Genomic DNA, 23,916 nt, shown 5'->3' on the forward strand with positions numbered 1-23,916 from the left:
ATATTTCTTTTTTTCCTCTGTCACCATTCTGTGATAGGAACTATCCACTTTGGCATGGCCTGACCTTTTTCCAGTTTCTTTGCCTTATAATCCACCCAATATACCAGTTCCAAATGAGTTCTCTAATAACATCTCCTCCTAGTCTCCTTTATAGTTAAAACCCTTCAAGAAGGCCCTATTGGATCCTACTCATGGTTCCCTTCTCAGTCTGCCATTACCCCCAACTTAAATATTCTTGGCCTTCTAGTCTCTAACCAGATTCCTTTCATTCCTTTAAGTCCCACATCCCTAGGATTCTTCCCCTGGGCTCAGTGATCACCTACATATTCAAACATTCGACAAGGATTTATTGAGCACAATTAAGTACCAGGAATCATGAAAATGCCTGTACACCTTTAAATAATTATGCACCCAAAACTGTAGACTTACTGAATTATGATCTGTTAACTTATCTGCCTCATAAATATTGAGTTCTAGATATTTAAAATGTTTCTAAGTAATCCAAGAAAGCACCACAAAGTTATGTTTTATTTATCATCATGTGTAATTATTTGAATGGAAAAATATATGTGAGTTATTAGTTCATTTTTAATAATTTAGAAACTGGAACTTAGTGATCTCTAAAATCCCTTTCAACAATAAACATCTAGAATACAAGATACTTGCAACAGACCACTAGATGTCGCCACTGACAACACAAATGTTAAAGCAAAGGCTTGCCATCATGGTTGCTTTCAGTAGCTTTAAAGAACACTACCAAAGGTAAAAAGAATGTAAAAATACTTTTATACACAATCTCTACAAAAGCATTGAGGAGTACCTTAGAGATCTCTATGCCTATGAAAGTAGCCCAGTGCCAGGAGCACAAGAATAGTTAAACACTTCTAGCTCCTTCTAGAAAAACCCTTAGTAATTTGCTGGTCAGGAGTTTAAAGAGGGAGTCATGGAATCTTAGAATTGGAAAGTAGCTTATTTATCCATTAATTTTAGATCTTGGGGCTGGGGATGTGGCTCAAGTGGTAGCACGCTTGCCTGGCATGCGTGCGGCCCTGGTTCAATCCTCAGCACCACATACAAACAAAGATGTTATGTCCGCCGAGAACTAAAAAAGAATAAATAAATATTTAAAAAAATTAGATATTTTGTAATGCCAGATTTGTGGGACCCCAATAGACCTCCAGGAGCCGAATCCGATGCAATCACACAAGAGTCTTTATTGCAAGCTCAAGCCTGGACTCACAACCGTGTCCGACACAGTGGTCCCAGGGATTGAGTCCTGGTCCTTTGTTCAATGAGATTTTATAGGTTTTGGGGGGATACTCTATGTGTCACAACATCAGACAGCAAATCATTCTATACCGTGGGAAAATCAAACAACAACTCTTAACATTGATTAGCACATTTACTGGCAGGAACAAGTTGGGTAGGGGTGATTGGTTAGTACTAGAGGGGGATTCCTTTGAATTGATTAGTTTAAGCCACGAGGGGTGTACGTGCTAAACTACATGATTTCCCAACATGTTATCAACCACCATAAACTACTGGGGGTCATCTGGCATCCCAGGTATTTTCCCTGTCTCATGCTGATTGGTGGTTGCTAAGGGGTTGCTATGGGTCCTCACCTAGCCTAACTGAGTTAGGGACACCTGGCGCTGCAGATCTCTCCTGTTATTTGCAGACAAACAACTCAGCAGGGTAGGTATGTGCCTAGAAAGGCTCTGTGGGTTTTTCCAAGGACAAAGGTCACTCCCCTTCCTTAGGACAGGCCTTGAGGTAGAATCTTCTGTTATTTATTTATTTTCAAAAATTGGAGTCACATCAGTTTCTCACTTTCTTACTTGGAGCTAGAAGTTCAGTCAATATCACAATCCAGCACTCCCCCCTGACACACTCACATGCATGCACATCCACAGAGATGCAGATAGATTTCATGTGTGGTATCAGACTATGTGTGCACACATGCACATACAGTTAAGCTTCATAATGACATTTTGGTCCACAACAGATCAATATATGACAGTATGTACCATAATGTACCATATAGCATAGAGGTATAGGGGGCTACACCATCTAGGTTCGTGTTTCTTTTTTTTTAATATTTGTTTTTTAATTGTGAGTGGATATAATATCTTTGTTTTATTTTTATGTGGTGCTGAGGTTTGAACCCAATGCCTGCCTCATGTGTGCTAGGTGAGCACTCTACCACTGAGCCACAACCCCAGCCCCTAGGTTTGTATTTCTCAGAACATAGTCCCATCGAGTTATGAATGACTGTGGTTGAAATCAAGTTTCAAAAAAAAAACAAAATACTCTGTGCAATAAACTTTGATATTTTCTTTTTTATGTATTCTTCATTAGAAAAATACTGGTCATAAACTAACAAACTGAGTTTCCCTATCTAATATGCCTCCTTACATTTAATACATAAGAAAACAGAGGCTCAGGTGAAGTGACTTCAGGTAACAGAGTGAGCTAGGACTCAAGGATTTCAGGACATATACTGGTTTTCTTTTGAAAGGAACTGGATAAAAACTGAAAAGTGTCCTTGCCATACACCCAACCCGTCCTGTGCTTCTTTGTCTTCTAAGTCATGTGGCCAGTATAGTGTTGCAAAACAAACTGATGAATCTATGTATGATTAGTTCATTACATGCAGCAGTATTTTTAAAATACAGGTTTTTCTAAAATAAAAATGTTATACTTTAACTTGTCTATTCAAATTCCCTAAATGGCTCTTTGTGGTCTTTAGGCCATGTACAAATTCTCAGAGTGGCAGGAAGGCCTTCCCAGAGCTGACCCCAGAACTGCCAGCCAGCTTCATTCTTCATTCCCCATGTTTACCTTTGAGGGTTTTCCTCTACTCTCAACCTTACTGCCTCCTAAGTGCTTCAAGAGTCCACTCATCCTTTTTCTGCAAAGCATTCCTTGGCACAGTTGCACAGTTTCCCACACCTGGGTCATAGCAGGCACCCTATCCTTGAATCTCTTTCTTGTCATCTCCCCCACTGGACTGGGCTTTTTTTTTTTTTTTTGAGTTGTAGATGGACACACCACCTTTATTATATCTATTTATTTATTTTTATGTGGTGCTGAGGATCAAACCTAGTGCCTCCCATGTGCTAGGCAACTGCTCTACCATTAAGCCACAACCCCAGGCCCTAGACTGTGCACGAGCCAGGGTTATGTCCCTCAGCTGCTATCCCTGGAACCCCACTTAGGGCTTAGCATATAACAGGAGCTTGATAAATATCCCTAAGAGATTTTATATGATTCAGATGCAATACTTTGATCAAACTTTATTCCTAAATTTAAAACTTCACAGGATCAGCTCTCTGATTAACATAAGGACTGGTTTTGAACAATGCAGAACTCCATTTCCAGGGGTATGAATAAAAACAAACCTATCATGAGAGAAATGTATATTAAAAAAAACAGTTTTGGTCTTTTTTTCTCTTAATTTTAGTCAGCTTTTTGTTGGGAGGAGGGGGTAATTTTGTTTTTTTAACTGCCTAGTACTCACTGATCCACACGGATCATCTGTGATCCATCTGTGCTCCTTCTGCTGGTCAAAGTGCTCTCCAACTCCTTCCCAGGACCTACCTTTCCGAATCCACTCAGAGAGGCCATTCTTCTGCACATGCGCAGAGCACACCAAAAACAGTGGTTGTCTTAAATTGACTACTATCCACCACAAGCCAGAGGGAGATCAGAGAAAAGGAGAAATGAGTAACAGCTTCTAATGACGAAGTGCTGTGAGCAATGAAGAGAACTATCAGTGGAGGCTGCTGTGGTGTCCAAGATGGCTTTGTGTGTTATGCTCGAATTCGGGACCCCCAAAAGACCACCAGAGACCCAAGATCGATGTAAGCAGCAAAGAGGTGTTTATTGCAAGCTACCTCGGTCCTCTGCACACACACAGCAACTGGTGAAGCTCAGAGGCCCCGAGCCCAGGGTTTGCAGCAGTTTTATACATTCTTTGGAGAAGGCAGGGACCCCCACATACGTCATAGCATCTCTTAGCAAATCATCACACACCGCGGGAAAATCAAATAACAACTCTAAAACATGATTAGCACATTCACTGGCGGGAACAAGTTGGGTAAAGGTGATTGGTTACTACAAGAGGGGGTTTCGTTTGAACTGATTGGTTTAGGCCATGAGGGGTGTTTGTGCTGAACTACATGGTTTCCCAACATGTTATCAACTACCATAAACTACTGGGAGGGTCATCTGGCAACCCAGGTATTTCCCTGTCTCATGCTGATTGGTGGCTGCTAGGGGGTTGCTATGGATCCCCACCTAGCCTGAGTCAGTCAGGGACACCTGGCATAGCAGATCTCTCCTGTTATTTGTAGATAAACAACTCAGCAGGGTGGGAATGTGCCTAGGAGTGCTCTGTGGGTCTTTCCAAGGACAAAGGTCATGTCCCTTCCTTGGACAGGCTTTGCTCTGAGGTAGAGGCTGGTTTTTCATGTGGAAAAGGTGAACACATGGACCAGGCTGGGAACCCATGGAGAGATGTGGAGAAGAAAGCATTTCTGGTCAGGAACCAGGAGGAGCAAGGATGTTATCCTTTATCAACGCTTATTCCCTGTAGCATTGTGTTGAGTATGAAACACATTCAGATTTATGTATTATTTGATTTTCTCTATGCCCTTGTCAGGTAAGCAAGATAGACATGTGGTCTTTATTTTAGAGAAATAGTAAAAAACAACAAAAACAACAACAACAACAAAGGAGATGAAGGAAATTGGCTCAAGTCACTCAGTTAGCAGCTAAGCAGACTGGGTCTAGTTCTCAGAACTTCTGCAGACCCAACAGTTCAAGTAGGCCTCAAAGGACAAGTAAGTGATTTTCCCCGATGTACAGATGAGGAAACTGAGGACTCAAAACGCAAAGCAAATTTTCCAAAGCTACACAAAATCAGCCTTATTCTCCACTGAAGGTGCTTTGCGTTATATTAGCTGGAGAGGAAATGGAGAGAAAAAATTCTTTTATCACTGAGAAAGAATTTTGTCTCTTTGAGGAAACAAAAGATTTCCTAATTAATTAATTTATTTTAATTAGGCATATATGATAACAGAATGCATTTTGATTTATTGACACAATTGCAGCACAACTTTGAATTTCTCTGGTTGTACACAATGTAGGGACACAGCATATGTGCAGCATATGTGTACCTAGGGTAATGATGACCATCTCATTCCACCATCTTTCCTGCCCCCAAGCACCCTCCATACTCTCCCTCCCTTTTGCCCAAATTTCCTCCATTTTCCCATGCCGTCCCACTTCTAATGTTTAATTATTGATGGGGTAACAATCTGTTAGTACAGCTGCATTTTAAAAAAGGTAAATTTTTATCAATCAAGAAATTAAAAAAAAACATTTCTGAAAATGAAGTTGCCTAAGGAGATGGATCTATCTGGGGAAGGAAGTCTCCAAAATCTATATGCAGTCTTCAGAATTTGTATTGCCTCTGATGAAGTTTCAGGTCTTCATCAATCAGAGAATAAAAAGGTTTTGTTTTGTTTTTAATTTAAAACAAAACTACCTTGGCCCAAAGGATAATTAGTATTTCCAGACAAGTACATAATTTGGCATATATATATATATATATATATATATATATATATATATATATTTTTTTTTTTTTTTTTTTTTTTTTTTTTTACACACCAGAAATGGCATGGCTTGGGAAATGACTTGCTGAGAAATCTGTGTTTACATTAGGGAAAGTGAGGAAAAAAAATCCCTTGCAGAGTTGAAAAGATGTTAAATGGTAAATACTAAAATGCCCAGCAAGCATATAAACAGGCTCCTATTCTAGCATGAATATGTGCAGCTCAGCATTTTAAAATTTACTTTTAGCTTTTCTAACAGTTTGAATTAACCCCTTCTCTCCTCTGCTCTCCTTCTGAGAGTTCAGCCCTTAACCTGTAGATGTGGATTAGGGGTTCTGTCATGGTCTTTCTTGAATCACCAGCAGACAATCCCTTCACTCTAACAGTGATTCCCTATTTCATAAAGCCATCTCTGACCCATACGAGTAGGCTACTACCTTAGTCCACTTTATGTTGCTATAACAAAATACTTGAAACTGGGTAATTTATAAGGAAAGAAATTCATTTGGCTCATGGTTCTGGAGGCTGGGAAGTCCAAGGTCAGGCTGCTGTATCTAGAAAAGGCTTTGTGGTGCTTCAACTCATGACAGAAAGTAGAAGATAAATCAGCATGTGCAGAAGAGCAGAGGGGACAAAGGTGGCTGACCTGCTTTATAGCAACCCACTCCTATGAGAATAATCCAGTTCTGCAAAAAATCCATCAGTCCTTCTTGATAACATAGCCACTATTGAAAGGTCTCACCATTTCTAAACACCATTATATTGGGAGTCAAATTTCAACATGAATTTTAGAGGGGACAAACCATATTTAAACTATAGCAGCCACATGGTGAATAAATGCCCCCTAAATTTTCTTATTATTCATGTAAGACAACCCATGACTTATAGTTTTTGACTTTATGATGGTGTGAAAGGGACACACATTTAGTAGAAACCATACTTTAAATTTTGAATCATGATATTTTCCTTGGTTAGTGATTTGCATTCCAATATTCTCTCATTGATGCTCAGCATCAGCATTGAGCTGCATTTTCCTGTCAAACTTGAGATTATTGGATAAACAACCAATATTCTACAGGATACTGTGTTGCCAGGGTTGGAGGGACATTGTGTTTTGTGTTTTAGCATCTAATCATCTCTACATGATACCTAGCTGTGTGTGTTTGTGAGATATTCAACACTTTTTTTATACAACAGACTTTGTGTTAAGCTATCATGTTCAGCAAATTAGGTGAACTTTAGACCTATGGTATTTTCAACTTATTACGAGTTTATCAGGATGTACCCTCGTGGTAAGTTGAGGAGCATCTGTGATGCCCAGATGAACATTTGAAAGCAAGTTCACCTTGCATAAAATTGTAAGGCAAAATAATACCTATCAATGCCACAATAAAAGTACATTTTAAAAAAGTAGGAGAGGTTATCCAGGTTTCCATCAGAATCACCCAGAGAGACTGTTTTAGAAGGTGGCCCTAGCATTTGTAACTGTAAAACATCCTCAGATAATTCTAAAGTACATCGTTTGTTGAAAGAAACTAATCTAGATTGTCTCAAGGGCCAATCAAATTTTTCTCCTAATTTCAGTGCCTAATAAATTAAAATGAAAAACAAACAAATAAAAAATCCCCAACAAAAGAAGCAATTAAAACAGACAATGGGGGTTGCGCTTGCCTAACATGTGTGAGGCAGTGGGTTTGATCCTCAGCACCACATATAAATAAGCAAAACAAAGATCCATTGACAACTAAAAAATGTTTAAAAAATAAACAAACAAACAATGATGTACCATTGTGAGTGTGCGTGTGCATATGTGTGTGTATTTGTGTGTGTGTGTGTGTGTTGCTGGGGATGGAACCCAGGGTCTCACACATGCTAGGCAAGTGCTTTACCACTGAGACCCATCCCCAACCCCAAGGTTTATCTTAATATCTTACTGTTAAAACTTATTTATAAACTGAGTGAATAACAATTAATTATAAGAAAGGTGAACACTCGATGAATATTTGTATAATACTTTCCAATATTTTCTCATACATTAATAATCTTACGTGGTTCTCACAGAAACCTCCAAGTTAGCTTATTTTCTTAAAAAGATGAAGAAAATAAGTCTCAGGGATATGGAGATTTGCACAAAAAACTCCCTACTGCAGTAGAGCAATTATGGATTTGAGAATTGGAGGGACAAAATGAATATTGTTTTATTACTATAGGTAAAAAATTTAATGTTTAAATATTTTCTATAGTCTTAAAAAACTTCTAATCTATACCATACTTTGCTTGTTAAAGCACATTACTTCACTTATAATAAACGATTGTGGCTGGGTACAGTGGCGCACGCCTGTAATCCCAGTGGCTCAGGAGGCTGAGGCAGGAGGATCATGAGTTCAAAGCCAGCCTCAGCAATAGTGAGGTGCTAAGCAATTCAGTGAGACCCTGTCTCTAAATAAAATACAAAATAGGGCTGGGGATGTGGTTCACTGGTCGAGTGCACCTGAGTTCAATTCCTGCTGCCCCAAATATTGTGCTTTTTCTTTAATCTGTTTCTCTCTCTCTCTCTGAATAAATTAGAAATAATTAATTTTTCCTGAACTTGATTATGGGAGAATAATTTAGTAAAGGTTATTATGTTTATAAAATTAGTTTTCAGGAACATATATATCCTGTACTTTAATTTTCATCACATTATATTAAAATGAATGCATAAATATATTTCTCCATCAATCTCCATATCAGAAAAAGGAATGTGAAGTGCTTAGCCCAGAAAAAAATGACTTGTCAGTGCCTCAATGATGTCAGGATTTATAGTATTACTGAACTAGATTCATTTTTTGTTATTTACAGTGATTTGTATCTTTGACATGTTTTTTTTCTAAAAATTCAGTGTATCAAATATGAGTTGCCACAGACATTTTTTTCCTGGGGGAAAAAAAAAAAATCCATGTCAAATCTTGGCAATGTGGAATATTGCACAGTTTTGATCTCATTAAAACCAGGGCTGGTCAGGTAAACTCTTGATGCTCTTCATGCCACAATCTGTAAAATCAATAGAAGAATCTGAAAACAAGAACAAAACAAAAACCAAGAGAATAAAAACAAAACAACAACAACAAAACACACTGTTGACTGAGCAATAAATGATTATTTCAAGAATATCAGTGCTATTATAAAATTGTCTACACTTGTAGCTGGTTGAGTGCTACTTCAAGAAAGTAAAATGCTTCCTAAACAACTGGGTAGGGTATTGTTGGAGAACTAAAGAACAAGTGTTCAGCCATTAAAGATGAAAACAAACTTTCCAGATAGCAGGGATGTATCTAAGTGCAAGAGAAGCACCAGAATCTTTCTAACAGCAAAACATGAAATCTAGGCTTTTCTTTTTACCTTGTCAAAGGGCATTTGACTCATCCTGAGAAGTTGCTATGGCATAACTGAAAGGAAGATTGAGCCCAACAACCGGCCCTACCATGCTCAGCCATGATGTAATATAGTTGATGTTCCTAGGAAACAAGAGAAATATGGAAAATATTAATATTTTCATTGTCATTTTTGGATGAATGGTGGAAAAGCAGTTAGTCACTGACAAGAACAAAAATGAGGCTTTCTTTAAGGAGGAGTGCCTACCTGGAATTCCAGCATTTCTGAATGCCAGCCCCATTATTTGACAAGAATTAGAAGTCCATAGAGGATGTTAGAATCCCTCACTAAGGAAGTTGAAGGACAAGATAAGCAATGGGGTTCCTGACTCCCCTTGATGACTCAAAATTTATACCTGAAATTCACAGCATTTATTAAGGCAACGAACTTCAGTGATTAGGAGCATGGTTTTGAGGTAAAAATGTTTTGGATTCAAATTCCAGTTCCACCACTTAACTAGCTTTATGACCCTGGCAGAGTCTTTAAATTCCTTTGTGTTTTAGTTTCTTTCTCTATAAACTGAGTAATATAATGGCACTTAGTTCATAGGGATGTTATAAAAGTCCAATGTGTTAATATCTCTAAAGCTCTTATAACAGCACCTAGCATATAGTAAAAATCAATGTTTTAGTCATTATTATCATATTTCTGTTTTAGCCTAGCTTTTGGAGTTACAGGAAAAGATTTACACTTTTAAAATCAGAGTAGGGGCCAATGTATCTTAAGGGTATTTCTTACCTATTGATTTTCTGAGAATTCTTTAATACAGGAGCCATGAATTCATTAGTCTTGCAGGGATGAAGTACAAAAAAGGGTTGCCCAAGTATTGGATGTTCCTGTAAGAACCAGAGTTGGCCCAGAATTGTCACTGAGGGTTACTTTGAAAAAGTTACGGTATACCTTATATATAAACAGAGATACGATAAATTGTGGTACAAAGGTGTATTAATAATTGTAATGCAAAAAAAATAAGAGAGCTCATGTATAATGGCATAATTTGGCATGAACATACTTTATGTACAGAGTTATGAAAAATTGTGCTGTGAATGGATAATTATGAATGTAATTCATTCCACTATTGTCATGTATGTAAGAAACAAAAAAAATGAAAAAATTACAGTAGATAATCTGGTTTACTTCTTCAAAATGAAGGGTTGTCTTGAATTCCAAGTTACTGAATTAGCATACAGGTTGATTTCCTATTTTGAAATATAATTTATAATCCAAATGTGAGAGGTTGGTGAGAATGAAAATTCATTGATAAAGGAGTATTGTCAAGAATAGTGAGGCGCATGGATTTACAAACTATAGATGATTTTTTTCAGTTTCCTCTGTTTGTTGGCTAATCTATCTTTTTGGAGTGCAATTCTCTTTTAGTTTGTCTTCAGGGATGTCCAGGAAGCCCAGTATCTTGACTATGCATTTCACTCATCTCTGTCAATGGTAAAGGAATCAAAATCATCCCCTACTCTCAATTTCTCTTTTCTGTTTATTTCCTTGGTTTCTCCCAAGCTTACAGGCTGTTCCTATATGGTAAAATCTCATATGATATAACTCCATTTCCTTTATAAAAGAATAATTGGATATAAGGTATAGGTTAGAATGCTGCTGGTTTTGAGATGGCCATCGTTTAGTAAGCAATAGGAAGCCCTAGAAGGCTTCTATATTGTAAGTAAACTTATACAAAGATTATCAACACACAAAAAGTTTATTGATGATAAGTTCATCAATTTTACATTGTGGATTAAAAAGTGTGGCACACACCACAAATTCAAATAGCTATGGTGTCCAGCCAGATGACCCAAAGGGGGAATGACAGTTAAATACACCAACAGCAAAAAGGACTACCACCAACAGTTTGGACCAACTGGAGAGTGCTGCCATCTAAGGCCATGCTTGCTACTCTGCTCCAGCTGATAGTGCCATGTGGGAAATTGAGCCCAGCATGCCAGACCTCATTTGTCAAGGAATTGTAATGCAAAAAAAAAAAAAAAAATAGTGTTACCTTAGATTAGGTAGAGGGAACTGAAAGGAGGGGAAGGCAGGGGATATGGGGATAAGAAAGATAGAAGAATGAAACAAGACATTATTACTTTATGTATATATGTGACTATATGACCAATATGATTCTATGTGTATACTCAGAAAAATGAGAAATTATATCCCATCTATGTATGATATATCAAAGTATATAAGTGCATTCTACTGTCATGTATAAGTAATTAAAACAAATAAAAAATTTAAAAAAATATGCTAGAAGATCAAAAGTTCATGTAAAGCCTCCTATATTTAAATACTGGTACATTTTTAAAAACATAGGTGAGCCAAATACAACAGCTGTATTTGAACTAGAGGCTGCCCAGCTGCTTCTCTTGACTTCTCTTAGCCAACTCGCTGAGAGCTAAACTCAGATCTGCTCATGGGAAGAATCATGTGGTTGTTCCTGCTGCCTCCACCCTCAGCCCCAAGCATTCACATCTGCATGCATGGGCCTACACTCACTCGCAAGAACTGGGACAGCCAGTTGCATTTGTATTGGTGACATTGGGAGTGGAGATTTGGGGGTTTGTGTGGAGGGAAGAGTTGTCCATTAATAATAGACTGTTGTATGATTCTGTGTGCCCGGCCTGGCATTTTTTTCTCCCCAAATACCACCTCTAAACATCTCTGCCCAGTAGCTTGATTTTTCCAGCTAAGGGTCAGCCTCCTCCATCCAGCTCTTTTTCTATCTCACATTCCCAGCCCTAACTGGACTCTGGGGTCACAGTTCAGATGTTAGTTATGCCTATGGCAAGTCTCCTGTCCAGTTTTATTCTGGTTTCTCTTATCTGCCTTAAATTAATATCTATTTTATATATATTATATATAATATAAATTATATATATTATAAAATTCATCTTTTATCTGTTTGCCAAGAACAGTTCTGAATATAGTTATAGAGATAAGCAAAGTCTCTGATCTCATGGAACTGATTCCAGTATAGGAGACAGCCAACAAACATGGATAAATACACAAGATAATCCAGATAGTAAGTGCTATGGGAGAACCTAAGAGGGTAATAAAATTCTGGAGGGATCAAGGTGATATTAGATTTGGTGAAAAGGAAAGCCTTACTGAAGAGATGTGCAATGGTAAATATTTATATCCCTCAACCCAGATTCAGGTGATGAAATCCTAACTCCCAAGGAGTTAGTATTAGAACGTGGGGTCTTGGTTAGGTTTTGATGGGAAGAATGTTCTCAAAAATGGACCCATTTCACTCCCTTCTTGTTGTGAAAGTACCCAGCAAGAAGACAACCATCTATGATCTTACACTCCCTAGCCTATACAACTGTGAAAAATAAATGTTGTTTAAACCACCCATTTTCTTATGTTTTTGTTGTAGCAGCCTGAACAGACTAAGACAAGGTAATATTTTTACAGAAATCAGAATGACAAGAAAAAGCCAACTGTGCAGAGGTCTGGGGACACAGTGTTGAGGCCAGAAGACCCTAAAAGAAAGTGAGCATAATAAATGTGCAAAGGAAGCCAGGTGTGGTGGAACACACCTGTAATCCCAGCAACTCAGGAGGCTGAGGCAGGAGAATCACGTGTTCAAAGCCAGTCTCAGCAAAAGGTGAGGTACTAAGCAACTGAGTGAGACCCTGTCTCTAAATAAAAATACAAAATAGGGCTGGGAATGTGGCTCAGTGGTTGAGTGCCCCTGAGTTCAATCTCCAGTACCAAAAATTAAAAATAAATAAATAAATAAATAAGCAAAGGAAATACAAAAGAACTTTAGAGTTATTCTGGACCAAAATAAATACTGTTTAGAGGGTTGAGATCTGAAAAAATAAATGTAGTCTAAATTCATTTTGGATAACTCATACAGTTTTTAGTGGAAGGAATAGCAACCCATATAGCAACTCAATCATACTGATATGAAGACATATTACCTTCTTGATAAAGTAAAGCCTAGATCTCAATGATTGCCTTGGACAGAAACACTTATAATGGGGAGAGCCATGTTAATTATATAGCCTCCACTCTCTCCACTCTCCCTCACTCCCCTTGGAGATTAGCATGGCCACTTTCATATTGATCTCATAGGGAAACTCCTCCAACATTGACCATTCTTATCTGGCTTCCCACAGCTGAGGCACAACAGACTGTTCAAGTAAGATTTTACTAAAAACTTGGGAATACTGAACATGGTAATATTGTGTTCTTAAAGATCCAGACTGGGGCTCTCAGGCTCCTTTGAGTCATGTGGAACACTGGCTAGGTCTTCCCTTCCTGGCCTATATATGATGGAAACACAACTCCCACCTAAGAGGGTCTTCAAGAATCATCACCCCTCACAATTGAGTTTCCTTGGGAACTTAGTGACTCTTATAAGGAATGGGTTCATGTACAGTCAAGACCTTGCTTGCCTCTTGTTTACGGGTGTAGGGCCTACCTTTTGAAGACCTCAAAAAAATAACACATGCCCAAGAGGCACACAGACATTCACAGTTCAGAAGGCCATTTTCTCAGAACAGACTTAGGATCAGATCACACTGTATCTCTGCTCACTTGATGCTGCTTAGTGAAGACCTGAACTTTACTTCTATAACTTATCATTTGCCCATTCCATATAACAAGTAGGTAACAGTATGCCTGAGCTCTGCCTGTAGTTAAGACTCTTTGGGGCCAAGTCCTATTCCACCACTTAGTAACTGTGAGTTTAAGGGAAAATTTGTTAAGCATTTTATGTTTCTTTTTTCTTATCTGATAAATGAGGCTACCACAATATCTGCCTCATAGATTGTGACCCTTCACTGAGATCAAGTATGATGAACAGTGCCTAACAGAGAGCAAAAACCTAACTGGCTATTATTATCCAACTCCTTCATATCCAACAGACAAAAATGAAAGCCATTAAGAAGATGGTCTTATGGTAAAATCAGACCTTAAAAACCTTATAGTACATCTATCCTTAACTTCATTGAGACCTCATGTCTATGTAATTAAATAGAATATATTAAAATAACTGTCTTTAATAATTGGAAGTTTAAACTTCAGTTGGATTTTAAAATAAAAATATATCATTTTGGTAAAATGCTTTTGGTTAAACAAGATCAAGCTATGAAATGTTGATCAGCTTAAAGTAGGAATTGTTATATATATACACACACACACACACACACACATAACATAATTTCTCTCTCTTTTTTTTACAGTAGAATGCATTTTGACATACTGTATATAAATGAAGCACAATTTCTCATTCCTCTGGCTGTACATGGTGCAGAGTCATACTGGTGATGAATCATACATGTTTATAGAGTAATAATGTCTGTCTCATCTACTGTCCTACCCATCCAAACCCTACCTTCACTGCCCTCTACACAAACCAAAGTTCCTTCATTCTTCCCTATCTCCCCTCCCTCACTATGGATCAGCATCCACTTATCAGAGAAAACATTTGGCTTTTGGTGTTTTGGGATTGGTTTATTTTACTTTGCATGATATTCTCAAGTTCCATCCATTTACCTGCAAATTCCATTTTTCTTTAAGGATAAGTAATATTCCATTGTGGATATGTACCACATTTTATTTATCCATTCATCTATTGAAGGGCATCTTGGATAGTTCCATAGTTTAGCTATTGTGAATTGAGCTCAATAAACATTGATGTGGCTTTGTCACTGTAGTATGCCGACTTTAAGTTCTTTGGGTATAAACCCAGGAGTGTAATAGCTGGGTCAAATGGTGGTTCCATTCCAAGTTTTCTGAGGTATCTCCATACTGCTTTCCATAGTGGCTGCACCAATTTGCAGTCCCACCAGCAATGTATGAGTGTGCCTTTTCCCCCCACATCCTCGTCAATACTTATTATAGCTTGTATTCTTGATAATTGCCATTCTGACCGGAGTGAGATGAAATCTTAGTTTTGATTTGCATTTCTCTAATTGCTAGAGATGATGAACATTTTTCCACATGTTTGTTGATCAATTGTATTTCTTCTTCTGTGACATATCTGTTCAGTTCCTTAGCCCATTTATTGATTGGGTTATTTGGGTTTTTTGGTGTTAAGTTTTTTGAGTTCTTTATATATCCTGGACATTAGTGCTCTATCTGAGGTGTGTGGTAAAGATTTTTTCCCATTCTGTAGGCTCTCTCTTCACGTTATTGATTGTTTCCTTTGTTGAGAAGAAACTTTTTTGTTTGAATCTATCCCATTTATTGATTCTTCATTTCGCTTCCTGCACTTTAGGAGTCTTGTTAAGGAAGTCAGGTCCTAAGCCAAAATGATGAAGATATGGGCCTACTTTTTCTTCTGTTAGGCACAGGGTCTCTGTTCTAGTGCCTACATCTTTGATACACCTTGAGCTGATTTTTTGCTGGGTGAGAGATAGAGGTTTAATTTCATTTTGCTACATATGAATTTCCAGTTTCCCCAGCACCATTTCTTGAATAGGCTATCTTTTCTCCAGTGTATTTTTGGTGTCTTTGTCTAGTATGAGATAGCTGTATTTATGTGGATTTGTCTCTGTGTCTTCTATTTTGTACCATTGGTCAACATGTGTATTTTGGTGACAATACCATGCAGTCTTTGTTACTATGGCTCTGCAGTATAGTTTAATGTCTGGTATTATGATGCCTCCTGTTTCACTCTTCTTGCTAAGTATTGCTTTGGCTATTCTGGGTCTCTTATTTTTTCAAATGCATTTCATGATTGCTTTTCCTAGTTCTATGGAGAATATCATTGGGATTTTAACAGGAATTGTATTAAATCTGTATAACACTTTTGGTAGTATGGCTATTTTGAGAATATTAATTCTTCCTATCCAAGAGCATGGGAGATCTTTCCATCTTCTGAGATCGTCTTCAATTTCTTTCTTTACCACATACATAAGCTTTTAAGAAAAAAAATTTATAAAGAAATAATAACAGGAGAGAACTATCTGCTGGGGCAGAGTGAAGAGTTCAGCACATCCTCTCCACAAAAATAAAGAAAAAACTGAATGAAATTGTCAAAAACAAACACTTTCCAGATTTTGGAAATCAACCAGGGGCAAATAAAAATTTTGAAAAGTGTTTGCAGAACTTCAAGTTAGAATCAGAGGGAATCTTCAGCTTTCTTAGCTAGAAATACTATTTTCATATCCTCCCACCTGGCTTGATTCACAGGGAAGTCTGACCAGGGTAGGGCTGGCTCTAAGTACCAGTAGCTGTGCTGCCTTGACATCTAATAGACAGTGAAAACTACTTGTTAGCAACATTGTCAATAAAAATCACAAAATAGGTGCTAAATGAAAAGGAGAAACCACAGCTCTACCCAAAGAGGTTGCAGTCCCAGTAAAGGTAGGCAACAGACAAGCCAGATATTTAATGGAAAGCTCCTGGAATTGAGATAGTTGCAGAAGGGCAAGACAAATTCTGTAGACATCCCTGGATGATGGGAACTATACACATGTACAAGAAAGACACAGGAAGATCTGATGGGAAGTAAAAGCTAAGGCCAATTTGAATGCTTCCTGAATTTGGAATGTATTCCTAACCTATACACATACATCAGCAAAAGAGGGAGGCCTTATGGACTTGAGGTATTTGAGCACAATCTTTCTCCAGTCATTGTCTAACCAGCAAGCTATATAGATATAGTTGGACGAGACAGAGGAAGGAAGGTTAAAAATCAAAGAATTAAAAAATTAGCAGAGACAGCAGTAGCCATAGTTACAGGAGAGACGAATTCTGCAGATAAAGCCCAGGAAAGTTACTGAAAGAAACAAAACAGCAGCAACAATAAAAGAAAGACAATCTTTGATGAAAACTATTAGAATCCAGAATTGCTGGAATATATTATTTAAAATATCTAATTTTCAAAGAAAGATTTTTTTAAAATGCAAAGATACCAACTGTAATACATTCAAAGGGGGAAAAAAAGAAGTCATAAAAAAAAAAAAAAACCCAGACAATCTGACTGAGCTAGGCTCAGGGGTGCACAACTATAATCCAAGCAACTTGGAAGGCTGAGGCAGGAGGATTTCAAGGTCACCCAGCCCCATAAACATAGGGAGACCCTGTCTCAAAATAAAATGTGTAAGGGATATAGCTCCATGATAAAATGCCCCTGGGCTCAATCTCCAGTACCAAAACAAAACAAATAAATTACAACAATAACAACAACAACAAAAAAACCCTGACTCTGAGTGAGTCCAGATGTTAGATTTAGAAAGAGTCCAAAGCAGCTATTACAAATATGTTTAAAGTATTAAAACTATGCATACAGAATTAAAAGAGGAAAATTATGACAATGACTCTACAAAGAGATTAATGTCAATAAAGATATATAAACTACAGAAAGAACTAAATGGCAGGTTTGCAATTGAAAAGTACAATACCAGAAATTTTTTAAAAATCACTATGTCCACGTGCAGTGGCACATACCTGTAATCCCAGAGGCTAGGAAGGGTGAGTCAGGAGGATCACAGGTTCAAAGCCAGCCTCAGCAACTTAGTAAGGCCCTGAGCAACTTAGTAAGACTCTGTCTCAAAATAAAAAATAAAGGCTGTGTGTGTGTGTGTGTGTGTGTGTGTGTGGTGGGATGTAACTCAGTGGTTAAGTGCCCCTGGATTCAATCCCTGGTATTAAAAATAAATCACTAGTTAGGCTCAACAGTAGATATAAGAGAGCAGGATAAAGAAGAGTGGCCTTAAGATTTATTAATAGAAAGTATTCAATCTGAAGAATAAAGAGGAAAACGTGCAGAAAAATATGCCTCAGAGACCTGTGGAACACCAATCTTATTAGCATACATGTAATAGGAATCTGAGAAAAAAAAGAGAAATGTGTTAATAAAATATTCAAAAAAATACTGGCCTAAAACTTCCAAACTTTGATAAAAACACTAATCTGTGGATCCCAAAAGCTCAATACACTCTAAGTAGAAACAGATATCCACACCTAGACTCATCATATTCAAATTGCTAATGGCCAAAGACAAAGTCTTTGTGTGTGTGTGTGTGTGTGTGTATCTTATTTAATTTTGACTTTAAATAAGCAAATTTGGAATTTCAAAAAACACCGTGGACTCAATACATACATATGCAATTCACCAAAACTATAATTTTTGTATTTTCCTTACGTTCAGGAAAAAAAAGCTAAATAGAGACTAGATACAAATATATAATATTAATCTGAGTGTACAGAGGTATTTATTTAAATAATTTCTCTTTTATTTTTATTATATTTTTTGAGTTTTTTATTTATATATGACAGCAGAATGCATTAAAATTCTTATTACACATATAGAGCACAATTTTTCATATCTCTGGTTGTATATAAAGTATATTCACACCAATTTGTGTCTTCATACCTATACTTTGGATAATAATGATCAGCATATTCCACCATCATTAATAACCCCATGCCCCCTCCCTTCCCCTCCAACCCTCTGCCCTATCCAGATTTCATCTATTTCTCCCATGCTCCCTCTCCCTATCCCACTATGAATCAGCCTCCTTATATCAGAGAAAACATTCAGCATTTGTTATTTGGGATTGGCTAATTTCACTTAGCATTATATTCTCCAACTCCATCCATTTACCTGCAAAAGCCATGATTTTATTCTCTTTTACTGATGAGTAATATTCCATTGTGTATATAGGCCACATTTTTTATTCATTAATCTACTGAAGGGCATCTAGGTTGGTTCCACAGTTTAGCTGTTGTGAATTGTGCTGCTATAAACATTGATGTGGCTCTGTCCCTATAGTGTGCTGCTTTTAAGTCCTTGGGGTATAGACGGAGAAGAGGGATAGTTGGGTCAAATGGTAGTTCTATTCCCAGATTTCCAAGAAATCTCCATACTGCTTTACATTTTGTCTGCACCAATTTGCAGTCCCATCAGCAGTGTATGAATGTACCTTTTCCACCACATCCTCTCCAACACTTATTGTTGTATGTATGCATAATAGCTGCCATTCTAATTGGAGTGAGATGAAATCTTAGAGTAGTCTTGATTGCATTTCTCTAATTGATAGTGATGATGAACATTTTTCCATGTAATTGTTGATTGATTGTATATCATCTTCTGAGAAGTGTCTGTTCAGGTCCTTGGCCCATTTATTGATTGGGTTATTTGTTTTTTTTTTTTTTTTTTTTGGTGTTTAGCTTTTTGAGTTCTTTATATATCCTAGAGATTAGTGCTTTATCTGATGTGTGAAGGGTAAAGATTTGCTCCCAAGATGTAGGCTCTCTATTCACCTCACAGATTGTTTCTTTTGCTGAGAAGAAACTTTTTAATTTGAGTCCATCCCATTTATTGATTCTTGATTTTAATTTTTGTGCCAAAGGAGTCTTATTAAGGAAGTTGGGGCCTAATCCCACATAATGGACATTAGGGCCTACTTTTTCTTCTATTAGATGCAGGGTCTCTGGTTTTATTCCTAAATCCTTGATTCATTTTGAGTTAAGTCTTGTGCATGGTGAGATTTAGGAGTTTAATTTCATTTTGTTGCATATGAATTTCCAGTTTTCCCAACAACATTTGTTGAAGAGGCTATCTTTTCTCCAATGCATGTTTTTGGCACCTTTGTATAATATAATTGTAATTTTGTGGGTTAGTCTCTGTGTCCTCTGTTCTGTACCATTGGTCCACCAGTCTGTTTTGGTGCCAATACTATGCTGTTTTTGTTACTATTTCTCTGTAGTATAGTTTAAGGTCTGGTATAGTGTTGCCACCTGCTTCACTCTTCCTGCTAAGAATTGTGTTAGTTATTCTGGAACTCTTATTTTTCCAGATGAATTTCATGATTGCTTTTTCTATTTCTATGAATGTCATTGGAATTTTGATCAGAATTGCATTAAATCTGTATAGTGCTTTTGGAAATATAGTCATTTTGATAATATTATTTCTGTCTTTCCAAGAGCAAGGAAGATCATTCCATCTTCTAAGGTCTTCTTTGATTTCTTTCTTTAGGGTTCTGTAATTTTCTTTTATTTTATTTACTTATTTTTATTTATATTTGACAGTTGAATGCATTACAATTATTACACATATAGAGCTCAATTTTTTCATATCTCTGGTTGTATACACAGTATATTCACACCAACTCATGTCTTCACAACTGTACTTTGGATAATAATGATCATCACATTCCACCATCATTAATAGCCTCATGCCCCTTCCCTTTCCCTCTAACTCCTCTGTAATTTTCATTATATAGATTCTTCACCTCTTTCATTAAGTTGATTCCCAAGTATTTTATTTTAGGCTATTGAAAATGGGGTAGTTTTCCTCATTTCCCTTTCTGAGGATTTGTCACTGATATACAAAAATGCCATTGATTTTTGGGTGTTGATTTTATATCTTGCTACTTTGCTGAATTCATTTACTAGCTCTAGAATTTTTCTGATGGAAGTTTTTGGATCTTCTAGGTATAGAATCATTGTAAGCAAATAGTGAGAGTTTGAGTTATTCTTTTCCTATCCATATCCCTTTAATTTCTTTCATCTGTCTAATTGCTCTGGCTAGTGTTTCAAGAACTATGCTAAATAGAGGTGGTGAAAGAGGGCATTCCTCTCTTGTTTCAGTTTTTAGAGGGAATGCCTTCAATTTTTCTCCATTTAGAATGATGTTGGCCTGGGGCTTAGCATAGATAGCTTTATGATGTTGAGATATGTTCCTGTTATCCCTAGTTTTTCTAGTGTTTTGAACATAAAAGGGTGCTGTATTTTGTCAAATACTTTTTCTGCATCTATTGTGATGATCATATGATTCTTATCTTTAAGTCTATTGATGTGATGAATTACATTTATTGATTTCCTTATGTTGAAACAACCTTGCATCCCTGGGATGAATCCCACTTGATTGTGGTGCACGACTTTTTGATATTTTTTTTATTTGATTTGCCAGAATTTTACTGAGAGTTTTTGTATCTATGTTCATTAGAGATATTGGTCTGAAGTTTTCTTTTTTTGATGTGTCTTTGCCTGATTTTGGAATCAGAGTGATATTTGCCTCATAAAATGAGTTTGGAAGTGCTGCCTCTTTTTCTATTTCCTGAAATAAATTGAAGAGTATTGGTATTAGTTCTTCTTTAAAGGTCTTATAGAACTCGGCTGTGTATCCATCCGGTCCAGGGCTTTTCTTGGTTGGTAGATTTTGATGGTGTCTACTATTTCATCACTTGAAATTGATCTGTTTAAATTGTGTATATCATCCAGATTCAATTTGGGAAAATTATATGACTCTAGAAATTTGTCAATGCTTTCAATATTTTCTATTTTATTGGAGTACGTTTTCAAAATAATTTCTAATTATCTTCTGTATTTATGTAGTGTCTGTTGTGATATTTCATTTTTCATCATTTATGTCAGTGATTTTAGTTTTCTCTCTCCTTCTCAACAAAATCTTAAAAGAAACATAAGATAAAGTACTCCTTACATGAAAAGGAATAACACAACAGTGGCTGATTTCACATCAGTCCAGAAGGCAGCAGAGCAATATATTTGAGGTGCCAGAATAAAACTTCAAACTATAGCTGAGAATTCTATATCCAGAAAAACTATCCTTCAAAAATGAAGTTAATATGAATATATACCAGGAAAATAAACTTACTTGCTGGTAGATCTGCCTTATGAAATTTACCAATGGAAGCCAGTAAATATCAGAAGATAACTAAAATCCACAAGAAAAGAATGAAAGCCTTATAAATGGTGAATAAAAATTGTTTTCTTCCCATAGTTTCTTTTAAAGACACATGATTATACAAGCAAAAATTGTAACTATATGTGTTTATAATGTACATGAACATGATATATACAACAGAAAGAGTACTAAGGAAAGTTGCTATATGTTAGCAGAATCAAGTCCACATTAAGTTGTGCTTTCATTGCTAGAATGCTTGATAAACAAAACATGAACAATCAATCAAGAATGTTGATTTTGAGAACATTTGAATCAAAAAAACTTCTACTTCTTGTGAAATAAAACCTTTAAGTATGCTGTTAATCATGACCACTGTTATAGCAATGTGTCAAAAGCATCCATCATTAATTACATGTTTAAATCATACATGGTTCAGTATCCAAAACTTCTAAAATGTATTTGTTTCTCTTAGATGTCACAAATTAACCAAATCATTAATTAATTTTTTAATACAGAGAATTAAATGTTTTTTTGAGATGGAGTTTTACTATGTTGCCCAACTGGTCTACAATTTCTGGGATCAAGTGATCCTCTAATGACAGCCTCCTGGATAGCTGAGACTACAGGCATGTACCACCACACTCAGTTCAAGAATTCATTTTTCAAACACTCAAAATAAATTCTTGTCTCTAAATACAGGTATATCCTTTATCCAAATGCTTGAGACCAGAAGTCTTTCAGATTTTGGAGTTTTTGGATTTGGCAGTATTTTCACAGACTTTGTCAGGTGAACATCCCTTAATCCAAAAATCCTAAATCCAAAATGCTCCAAAATCCAGAACTTTTTCTTTAAAAATTTATATATATATATATTTTTAGTTGTTGATAGACCTTAATTTTTATTCATTTATTTATATGCAGTGCTGAGAATCAAACCCAGTGCCTCACATATGCCAGGCAAGCGCTTTACCACTGAGCCACAACCCAGCCCCCAAATCCAGAACTTTTGAATTTTGGAGAATCCTCATTCCATATTTTTGGATTAGGAATCCTCAACCTGAATACAGGGTTTTTGAATATACATCCTTGAGTTATGAAGAACATAATATAATAATGCCCATATTATGTAGAAAAACATCAAGTTTCCTCAGATATCATATATTCTCTCTTTCACTCACTTAGCAAACATTGAATCTTCTTGTCTGATAATTTTAAATTGACTTAAGCCCAACTCAAGGGGATGCTGTGGAAGTCACAGAATTCACAGTTAGCATAATGACCTGAGCCAATACTTAATTTTCAGTCTCATTCAATCAGCTGATCCTAAAAGCTCAGCTATTTATATTCAGATCAACTAGAGTAGAGAATCTGCAAATAATTTGAGGAATGTGATCAAGTGTAGATAATCAATCTGGATAATATTCTCCCAAAGCCATTTTTTCTGCAATGGAGATTTTTTAAAGACTTTTGCTATCAGGAAAAATAACTCAGACAGCCAGAATCAGAGATGAAAACAGTCTTTAGTGGGTTTAGAAATTATGTGGTGGAGTTAAAGAAAAATCTAAACTTCTACACCTGATTTAACATACACTTTTCAGAAATAGAAGAACATCAAACTGTCAGGATCTTTTTAGTGACATTTCTTAGATCAATTCAGGAGGTAAATTCATGTGAAAGTGCTACCATCTGCTGTCAGTACTAATGAACTGAGCAAATCTATGCTGAGAAAAATGTCCATGTGGAAATACACACAGCCAATGAACTGTGTTAGGCTTACAACTCAATAAACATTTCTAGTGGAACAAAGTTCTGCTAAATGGTTTTCCGTGAAAATAGAAATGATGGGTCAGATTTCTATCTCCGTAACTCCAGAGGAGTTATATAGGCACATTCCCTTATGAAATTTAATTTAGCAATGGTTAAATGTCTCATAAAATAAGTCTGACATGAATACTGTGAATTGGTTTTAGAACTATTAGATGTGACTATCACAAGGAAATGATAATACTGCACCTTCATCTTACATGTAATAAATATGATGAGTTACTTGGTTCATTTATTAATTTTCTTAGTTCTCCAGGAGGGCACAAATATAATTTCACACAATAAGTTTTCACCCAGTTTCATATTCTAGTCTGATCAAATTTGGCTCCACTCTGGGCACATGCCTTAGAAATGGAGAGACATGATTCCTTCATGTTGCCCCCCTTGAAATGGGGAAGGAAAATGATAGAGCATCTTACAGGATCAGGCAAGGTCCCA

The 23,916-nt window shown here is 36.6% G+C and overlaps 1 protein-coding gene across 8 annotated transcripts in view; it reads right to left on the minus strand.

Moving 5' to 3' along the window:
• Atg10 (autophagy related 10) overlaps window positions 1-23,916 on the minus strand; it is a 304,230-nt gene that overhangs the window by 9,054 nt on the left and 271,260 nt on the right. For 3 of the 8 annotated variants that reach the window (XM_071612449.1, XM_027927557.2, XM_071612443.1), the window contains 3 exons: window positions 9,774-9,871; window positions 9,003-9,118; window positions 3,865-8,654 (listed from right to left, as the gene is read on the minus strand). In XM_071612449.1, the coding sequence (XP_071468550.1) occupies window positions 9,007-9,118; window positions 9,774-9,871 (210 nt within the window). In that variant the 3' untranslated portion in view covers window positions 3,865-8,654; window positions 9,003-9,006. Of the gene's footprint in view, window positions 1-3,864; window positions 8,676-9,002; window positions 9,119-9,773; window positions 9,872-23,916 lie in introns of those variants that run through there. The other 5 variants (XM_071612444.1, XM_071612445.1, XM_071612446.1 and 2 more) reach the window with 5 other exon arrangements.

This window comes from Marmota flaviventris, chromosome 5, assembly GCF_047511675.1.
Source record: "Marmota flaviventris isolate mMarFla1 chromosome 5, mMarFla1.hap1, whole genome shotgun sequence".
Classification (NCBI taxonomy): Eukaryota; Metazoa; Chordata; class Mammalia; order Rodentia; family Sciuridae; genus Marmota; species Marmota flaviventris.